At 46.7% G+C, this 10170-nt stretch overlaps 1 protein-coding gene across 1 annotated transcript in view; it reads left to right on the top strand.

Moving 5' to 3' along the window:
- Positions 1-4291: 4291 nt before the first annotated feature.
- Positions 4292-10170, top strand: part of LOC111602841 (AF4/FMR2 family member 4) — a 6793-nt gene continuing 914 nt past the window's right edge. Inside the window, exons 1-4 of the mRNA XM_023320152.2 lie at positions 4292-4986; positions 6423-9058; positions 9144-9303; positions 10061-10170. The exon at positions 10061-10170 is cut by the window's right edge and continues 59 nt beyond it. Coding sequence (XP_023175920.2) covers positions 4437-4986; positions 6423-9058; positions 9144-9303; positions 10061-10170 — 3456 coding nt within the window. The 5' untranslated portion in view covers positions 4292-4436. The remainder of the gene's footprint in view (positions 4987-6422; positions 9059-9143; positions 9304-10060) is intronic.

Genomic DNA, 10170 nt, shown 5'->3' with positions numbered 1-10170 from the left:
AATTCCAATGCTTGTCGCTCGATGGCTGTGAAAGGAGAAAGTTGTTGCTGTGCAACGGTGCAACTGTGCAACAGTGCAGCAAGCGGCAGGAACGCAGTGTGGCTGCAACAAAAGGCGGTGGCTTTCACACGCGGCTGCTGCTGCTGCTGCTGCTGTTGCTGCCGCCGCCGCCGCTGCCAATTGATGCAACAGGTGCAACAGCTGGCCCGGTGGGCGTTGGTTGGCCCCAAAGAGGGGGCGTGTCCCGCTTTTGCGTGCATTTAATTGTGCGTAATTATTCACTTTGGTTGTTATGCCAACGCGCAGCGGCGGCCCTTGCGCCCCAAAACATGGCTCTTAATTGGCTTAGTCGTCGCTAGCTAATTACTCAACGGACGAGTTTTCACTTCCCCCTGCGCCCTCCCCTCCCCTTTCGGCCCCCTTTGGCGTTTACCCTTGGTCCATGTTAAAGGTGTCTTACATGTGTTGCCGCCTCAAGTGTTTGCTTTCATTACATTTTCATTAAGTAGTTCTCACGTGATTCATAATCGGCCTATTAGCGATAACTAACTGGGCTAGCATCGAGCGTAAAGAAACCGATTTGAAGGCTTAAACCTTGCACTCGGCTTTAGTTAATTGAAAAGGTTTTCAAGGTATTTTGCCGCCTTTTTTATGGGTGCAGAAAAAATTCCATCTAAACTAGATCCAAGGAAGGAAGTTGGAAATCTTCATAGACTCGTCTGTATCATTAGATATATATCTCTGAAGAAGTGAGAAATTGTTAGAAAAGTAAAGTGAAAAATTTAAAGTTTTCATGTTTTTGCTAAGAAGTTAACGAAATTCCTATTGGAAACTCCCCTTTTTTTCTCTCTCTCTCTCTCTTTTTCTGTCTCTCTCACACTATTACATTGTAGGTCAAGTGCAAGCTTTGACAAATTGTTTGTCTATGTGCGTCTTATACAATTTTGTTGCATTTGACAGGCGCCGACATTAAATAATAACACCTGACAGCGGCACTCAACTGCTACAACCGTTTCCCCACCCCATCCCACTCCAGTCTGCTGAGCTACCGTTGTAACTCCTCACACAGCTGTCAGCATAACGAGTGACTCGCTCAGTGACGCCACAGTCTTCGTTTGCCTGCTTTCTCTCTCTCTCTCTCTTTCTGTCTCACTCACTCACCTCTGTGTCTATGCATGCGTATGCACATAGCACTCTCATACTCTCACGCTCTCACTCCACTTTTTCGATACTTTCTTGCTTCGTTACCCTTTGCAGAGCTTATGAGCTGAGTAAATGTGTTTCCGAATGTCAAAAGCTATATATATGTATACCTACGTATGTATGTGTGTTTGTTTGTATGTTTATGTGTGTAACGACAAAACGGTGGGCGGGGCGGGTGTTGTTGCCGTTGACAGAACGTCATCATCAGCTTCAACAGCGGCGCATCATTGTAATTTGAAAATTCATAGCTGTCGTCGTGTGACGTCAGAACGCAGACAGCCGAGTCGTGGGAGTAGCACAAAGCGAAATGCGCTGAGAACCAAATGTTGTGACTGTATGCAGAACAGTGATACGTTGTTGGTTTCCTTTTTGTTTTTGTTTTTTTTTTTTGTTTTTTTTGTTTTATCTATTAGTTTTTATTGTTGCCGCCACTTCTGGCTGCGTTTGTCTACGTGCTTTTAAACATGCTGCCGATGCCGCTGGTGTTACCGCTGTCGTTGCTATTGCACATTGGAGGAAATGCCAACAAAATGCTGTCATTGGAAACAAAACAAACCTGGGGCGTTATCAAATTATAAGGCTACTAACCTATATAATATAAATATCTATATTTTTTTTTTAATTTTCTTAAATGTTTGGATTACTTTTAAATGGCGAATACCTACAAAAAAATGATAATATTAACGTAATTATTATTTAGATAATTATTTTAATACTTATTCATAAATAGAAATGCTTGATAGTAATTAACGAAAGTAATTCTATTAAAGTAGCTTTATTGCTTTATGGGAATTGGCAGTCTTTTTCCACTGTGCGATGCTCGCATGTTGTCAATGTTCACGCCTGTTCAGCTCAGACATTTTGTTGTTTCTTTTTTCTTTTGTGCTGTGAAGTTCTGCCGGCTCTGTGTATGTGTGTTTGTGTTTGCGTGTTTTTGGCTTCTCGATTTTTCTGTGCAAAGAGCACGTAACTGAAGAGAGCAAGAGAGCAGAAAAGTCGACCACTGTTTGTTTTTATTGTTGCTGCTGCATTGCTATGTGCATGTATGCGTGTGTCTGTCTGTGTGAAGCCAGTCAATGGGACAAATACGAACATAGACACTTGCAGGAGCACGTGCACGCACACAGACAAACATATTTATGTACACATGGATTTATATACATCTAGCTATTATTGGACTGCAGTCAACCACACGCTGGTTGACGGCGCCACCTGTCGGTGGCTTACCAACAATGCTTGAATATATTTACGAATGGGCAACCGACAATGCAATACCCTTCGGTGGGCACTGGTTGATCAACTATTTAACAGGCAGGTGACTTTTGCACTTGTGGCGCCTGGCACCTGCCACCTGGGCGTGCAAGTTGGGGCAGCGCAACAACACTTTAATGACGCGTCGAATCGGTAAATCTTTAAACGCGCTTTAAAAAACCCGAACGCAACCGCGAACTCGAAACCGAAAACAAAAAAACGCGAAAAAAATACAAAAAAAAAAATAAAAAATAAAAAATAAAAATAAAAATAAAAATAAAAGAAAAACAACAACAAAAGCAAATCGAAATCAAATATTTTACAAGCTTGTTGCAAGTTTTATGAGCCGTTCGCCTTGTGTTCTACTTACTAAATTGAAATTGTGTCTGTGTTTTTTTTTTCTATATATTTATAGCAAATATAAGATGCAAATATGAAAACAAATCAAAAGCAAATGCAAATGTATCGAAGAAAAGTTGCCTTAACAATGAAACTTCCTTGTTGACATTATAAACGTACATACGTACATACATACATACATACATATATATATATACAAAACAATACAGTAAACAACATATATATACACTCAATTATTATACATATATACAAATATATATACAAACAAACAAACAAACAAACATATATATATATATTTTTAATACAACTCAAATTAAATAAATAAAAAATAAAATCAAAATAAATAAATAAAAAATTTGAAACTCGCACCGCAATGCGCCTAAAAGAGACCACGAAAAAGTCACCAACGCTGCTGCCGCTGTCCGGCGAGCTCTTCAAGACGCTGCGCATATCGCCGCCGACAGTTGCGCAACATCAGCAATATCTGCAGCAGCAACAGCAACAGTTGCAGCAACGCTGCAGCAGCGTCGGCAGCACCAGCAGCAGCGGCACCTGCGAAACGGAACGCTCCACGCTCTCGACGTCGTCGGCACTGTCGCCGCTGGCCGCAATGGCCGCGATGCCCGCGATGCCCGCAACGATGCCCGCGCTGCCCGCCAACGTGGATGAGGCAGCCGCCGCCGCTGCGCTGGCGGCCAACATAGCCGAATCGTTTACGTTTCTGCAGCAGCATGCGGCGCATCATTTTCGCGACATTTTGTATGCGGCCCACATGCTGGGAAGAGGTACATGAGCAAAGGGCGGTTGGTCGGGCGGGCGGGTGCTGGGCTTGGGGCAGGTGTTGGGCATATGCTAGGCTAAGATTGTTGCAAGACCAGCTCTCCGTGTGGCCAAGCGGCTCGCCTAACTAGTTTGGCTTTAGCTGCTTGTTGTATTTGTTGTCTTTTTTTTTTTTTTTTTTTTTTTTTTTTTTTGGCCAACCAGCCAGCCAACTTTCACTTTATGCTTGGTTGCCGCATTTCACTTGGCTCCAGCCGCCACTCAGAAAAATAATCAAAAAAAAAAAATAAAAACTGAAAATAATTTTTTTTTCTGATTTCTGTTTTTGGTTTTGTTTATTTATTTTCTTCTGGCTTATTGCAGGTTATTATCAGCCGGCGGGTCCGCTGATCTCGCCGCATGTCATTGCGCCGCCGCCACCGCCAGCCACAACAGCAGCAGCCGCTCAGGCAGCGGCAGCCGCAGCGGCGGCCGCAGCAGCAGCAGCAGCAGCCGCAGCCACAACAACAACAACAGCAGCAACAGCAGCAGCAGCTGCTGCCGCTCCACAGCCCATCAAGAAGCTAAGCGAGGACGAATCGCCGACGAGCACAACAAGCGCCACACAGACCCAGCCGCAAGCGCAGCAAGAATCCTCAGCAGCAGCTGCAGCCGCCCAAGCAGCAGCTGCAGCCGCAGCCGCTGCAGCACACCAGCAGCAACAGCAGCAGCAGCAGCAGCAGCAGCAGCAGCTTCAACAGCAACAGCAGCCGCAACAGCCGCAGCCATATCCGGGCGCTAGCGCCGTGGCGGCTGCTGCAGCGGCCGCTGCCGGTCATCCGGGCGTGCCATATCCACGCTCCATGCACGCGGCCCAGATGCACTATTCGACGGCATATCCGCCCAACTATTATACGCCGTATCCGGGCGAGGTCATGTGCTATTCGCCGCCTGCGTATCAGCCCTATTTCACTAGCAAGGTCTATCAGAGCGGACCGCCGCCGCCCACGCATCCGGGCGCACATCCACCGCCGCCGCCGCCGCCGGGCGCCTATCGACGCTATCCGTACTATCAGCACGCTGGGCCACCGCATCCGCCGCCGCCGGAGCTATACGAACAGCAACCGCCGCCGCCGCCGCCACCGCAAGGTGTGCCACAGCCGCCGCCGCCGCAGCAACAGCAGCCGGTCTCGATTGCCGCAGCGGCCGCAGCTGCCGCCGCCGCAGCAGCTGCAGCAGCAGCAGCCGGTGCCACGCCCGCTCCCGCCGGCACCCAGCTGGTGCCCGCCCACCAGCACCAACAGCACCTGGAGCACTATCCCGGACCGCCCAGCTACTACGCCGGCTACAGTCCAGGAGGCGCCAGCGCCGCCGGCCAGTGCTACACGCGCGGTCTGCAGGGTCCGTATATGGGTAAGGAAAAGTATGGTTCTTGCCACCCAACCAAACCACAGCTGCTCAGACACCACCAGCGCTTGCCAGATCAATGTAGACACAATTGGAATGGAATCCAATTGGACTTGTTCTTATAGCAGGCAGACAAGGGCAATAGAGTTCTTTAAAATGGGGAGAAGACAAAACAGAAACAAAACAATTGGACAATAATATATCCAATTGGAATCTATTGTTATAGTAGCTACTTGTCAGGTAGGCAATATATATATATATATATATATATATGGTTATATATGGTGAAGAGTGTCATCGTTGCTAGGTAGATAATATATAAAGCTAAAGATCTAGGTTAAATATAGGTCTAGGCAGAGATAGGATGAACATGCAGTAGTCTAATTGGAAAGTGAAATGGATCAAATTGGATTTTTTAATTTATTTATTTTAGCTGTATAACAGATTGACAATGTAAAGATAGAGATAGTCGAATATGATAATTATTCTGTTAAAGGAGAAGACATACTAAAGAGTTCCAGTTGGAATTATATACACCATAGATAAATAGATAGATAGATAGATGGATAGATAGAAAACTTTGAAAAATTCGTAATATTAGTTTTAAATAATTCAATTGACATACAAAAGTTGAAATAATTTAATTGGGAGTTTATCCAATTAGAATCGATCACATAGTCATTAAAGCTACACCAGACAATATATTAGCACCACATAAGATAAGATATCTGATTAAAAGTAGGCGACAAAGTAATTATTATAAAGCAACACAGTCCAATTGAAATTGGTATGAAAATTATGTCTGATTGGCATCAATAATAATAAGAATAAAGATTAAAATATGATTCAATATAAAAAAAGATATAGTTCTTGGGAAAAAGACGACATGCAAGAGAACAACTGATGCCAATTGGAAATAATTTCAATTTAAATAAAATAAATAAATAAATAAATTAATAATAGCTCTTTACAAAAGAAACTACAATCCTTTTAAAGCACATAAGACTAAAAACAAAGTCTTATTGGAATATAAATTATGTCCAATTGGCTTATATCGTATAGAGCTTCAAATTTCAGAACAGGCTAACAATATGAGCTTATAGCTCCATATAGAATGCTTAAGAACGGGTTGAATCTTAGAATAGATGCTTCTATTATAAGCAAAAGCCATATATCTTATAGATCAGATATTATATCTTTATATGTGAATAGAGATATATCAAGTTAAACAAGCTCAAAGGTTTTTCAATTGGGTTGCCCTTTGATAAGTAGAAAGAGATCTTAGGAATTCAGATTTTTGACTGATAAGCAAATTAGATATTTGTAGAAAGTAAAGTCAAAATTTATAGTTTAAAAGTTTATAGATTTATAGTTTATTGCATTCGATAGTTGGTAAACTGAAATCCAATTGGAAAGTATTACTAAACTGAAATCTTTTGCAGAGTATCCGCCGCAGTGTCCGTGTCCAATGCAACAATCGTGTCCAAAAAACGTCCATACTGGGCCTCATATTGGTAGCAACAGCAGCAGCAGCAGCAGCAGCAGCAGCCACAACAACAGCAGCAGCAACTGTTCCACGCACAAGACGAGCAGCAGCAGCAACAGTTTGCTGCTGAATGCTACGAGCAACAGCAGCAGCAACAGCAGCAGCAACAGCAACAGCAACAGCAACAGCAATATGCCTGTGCATGGCAGCATGCCGAGCAGCGATGGCAGCAACAGCAACAGCTTGACTTCCAGCGACTGCAACAGCAGCAATACCTTAGCAGCAACAGCGATAACAACGACAGCAACAGCAACAACAGCAACAGAAACAGCGCTGACTACCAGTAGAGGCCCAGTTAAAAATGGCAACAACGAGAGGAGCAAGACGACAAGCAGAGACACGACAACAATGACAACGACAACGCCGACGGCGACGGCAGCAACGAATACGACGGCAACAGTTGCATCCGTGGCCACGTCGGCCACAACGACCACCAACAACATGGGCACCCAGTGCCAGATGCTGCTCAAAACGGAGCTCAAGAGCGACGCCGAGTGCCAAGTGACCAAAATGCAGTACGAGGCGCATGTGATGCCGCCGCCGACGCCGCCGGAGAGCTACTGCGCCAGCGACGACAAGTTGCTGGAGGAGCACGAGCAGGAGCATGAGCTCGACCAGCAGCAACAGCTGCAGCAGCAACATCCAAAGGACATTGAATCCTACGATCTAACCGGCAGCACGCCGCCGCCGCCAGTTGTGCTGCCGCGTAAGGCGCGCATTGGCAAGAGCATGGCCAGGGAAATGGTCTATGCGGCGCAGCAGCAACAGCTGCTGCTCAAACAACAGCAACATAAACCACATCAAGAGCAACAGCAACAGCAACAGCTTCTGAGCAAGCAGGCTGAGGCCGAACCACAATTGCCTTTTGTACTTAAAGCAGAAATCAAAGCGGAAACCAAAATCAAAATCGAACACGACGAGCTGGCGACAGCAGCAGCAGTTGCCGCTGCCTCAGCAGCTATAACGGCGGCAACATGCAACACACATATCAGCAAAATGCCGGATCTGAAGCCCACAATTAAAACGGAGCCGGAGCTCGACTTGGACACTCAAAAGCCAATGCAGCTGCAGCAGGATAATGAACAGCAGCAGCAACAATTGCCGCCCGCCGACAGCAGCAGCAGCAGCAGCAGCGTTGCCAAGCAGCGCATCAATTTGCTGGCATCGGCGACGCAGGGCAAAAAGTCAAAGCCTCACAGCTATAAGAGTCTCATCAAGCAGGCGGAGCCAAAGAACTATCTGTGTCCAGGCAGCAAATTCGTGCGACGCTACGGCCGGACGCCGGCCAAATATGTTAAGCGGCGGCGGCAAATGTTGCTGACGCAGCGGCAGCAACTGTTGCGGCGCGAGCAATTGCAGCAACGCAAACAGCAGCAGCAGCAGCAGCAGCAGTTGCAGGCGCAGCAGCAGCAGCAGCAGCAGCAGTCGCAGGCGCAAACGACAGCAGCAACACAGCCAACAGCAGCAGCAGCAACAGCTGCTGATGAGGCAGCTGCAACGACAGCAACATTGGCCTTAGCCAGCAATTGTTCGCCCAGCGCATCGCCTAAGCGTGCGAGGCCGCGCAAGCAAGCGATTGCTGCGCTGCATCTGCTGAACGGCTTGGATACGACGCTGACGCGTGGCTATTTTAGCGATCCGGAGCTGAACAGCAGCAGCAGCAGCAACAACAACAACAACAACAACAACAACAACAGCAGCAATCACAATCGCAGCGCGGCAACTGCTGGGCTGTACGCGCCGGCAATACCGTCGCCGTTGCTGGCGCCGCAGGCGACGTCGGTCAGCGAGAAGCGTTCCAAGTCGGAGACAAAGAAGCCGCTAAATCAAGCGAGTTGTGCGGCCAGCGTTGTGTTGGCGTCGCTGGCGACGACGACGGCAGCAACGCTGCCAACACAGTCTACTACCTCAGCTGGCGTTGAGCCGCCGGCCAAAAAGGCGCGCAAGCAGCCGGCCAAGGCCAAGGCCAAGGCCAGGCCGACAACGGCCAAGAGCCGAAAAGCGGCAGCAGCAGCAGCAACGATTGCTGTTGCAACAGTAACAGCAACAGCTGCTGCCGAGACCAACAACAATGAGTATCAAACGGCAGATTTGCAGGTGCAAAAACTGAATGCCACGCCCACAGTGCCAGTTGCTGCTGCTGCTGTGCACGAAATGTTGCCAGCAACAGCAGCAACGACAACAGCAACAGCAGCAGCAGCAGCACAGTCGCAGCAACATTCCGATGAGCAACACAAGTTCCTGGTGCCCCACAAGCCAATTGAGGCACCAACAACGCTCGCAGCAACAGCAACAGCAACAGCAACAGCGGCATCCACAGCAACACGACACGCGCCGACGGCAACGCACACGAAACGCGCGCGTTCGCGTTGCAAATTCGGCAATCGCAAGAAGCAGCGACAGCGGCCCAGCGGCGTCAGCCACGAGCTGGACGAGACACAGCCGCCGGCAACGCGCGCCAACGTGGTGCCCAAGTGGAACAACGGCTGGATGTGGGCGGGCAAAGCGTTCCAGGGCCCAGTGTTTCTCAACGTGAGTGGCTACTGTAGCTCGCCTTAGGCAAACATCACAGTCTCTCTCTCTCTCTCTCTCTCCCTTTCTCTGTCTTCCCTTGCAGAGCGATGATCCGTTGGTGCTGCGCACCTGCTACCCAGCCATGCGGCATGTGGAGGGCGACATTATTCGGACACGCGACTGCGTCCTGCTGAAGGCCAACGAGGACAACGAGCTGCCCTATGTGGCCAAGGTGGCGCATCTATGGCAGAATCCCGAGGATGGTAAGACAAATCATAGCCAGAGACAGGCCTACGGGGGAACTAGTTCACGAGAGGCCAAAGCTGATATTAAAATGTGTGCCAAAGACCTTAATGTTCATTAAGAAACGGAACTAGTTCACAAGAACTGATTGTAACAGATAATAGTTTGTAAAAGTAAACGAAAAACTCAATGAACTAGTTCATTTTCTGTTAAAAGATATTTAATAGCAACAAGACCCAATTGATTTAATGATTGTGAACAGGAACTGGTTCACAATTAGATTGTGAACATAAGCTACTTTAAATTGACAAAAGTTCAAGCTTAGAAATTTAATCAAATGATAAAAATTCACATGAAAAAGTCAATGAACTTGTTCTTTTTATTGAGCAACTGCTTCAGAGTTGAACCAGCTCAGTATATCGTAGTGAACGAATCACACGAAATTTATACAATTCATAGCTTGATTAACGAAGAGCGAACTAGTTCATTAGTTTATACAAGAGAAGAGCGAGTAAATCATCGTGAACAGGAACCAATGCTAGCTAATTTTAATGTTCTTTTGAATAAAATGTAGAAATCCATAATGAACTTGTTCTTTGGCCCCATTGATCAAAAGTGAACTAAATGAACTAGTTCACTTTTAACCAAAAAACTGGTTATATAATTTAAATATCGAAGAGATATTAATTTCATTAAATTATCCATTTCAAAAAAACTGAACTAGTTCAAAAAACTAGTTCATAAAGTGAAAACCTTATTAATTGATATGCTTTTCAGGTGAAATGATGATGTCACTTCTATGGTACTATCGCCCAGAGCACACGGACCAGGGCCGGCAGCGCAACGACTGCCCCGATGAGGTTTACGCGTCGCGGCATCGGGACCAC

This window comes from Drosophila hydei, unplaced genomic scaffold (genome assembly GCF_003285905.1).
Source record: "Drosophila hydei strain 15085-1641.00,03,60 unplaced genomic scaffold, DhydRS2 tig00000415-arrow-arrow-pilon, whole genome shotgun sequence".
Classification (NCBI taxonomy): Eukaryota; Metazoa; Arthropoda; class Insecta; order Diptera; family Drosophilidae; genus Drosophila; species Drosophila hydei.
Note: the sequence above shows the minus strand (reverse complement) of the source record. Positions and strands in the feature narration are given on the sequence as shown.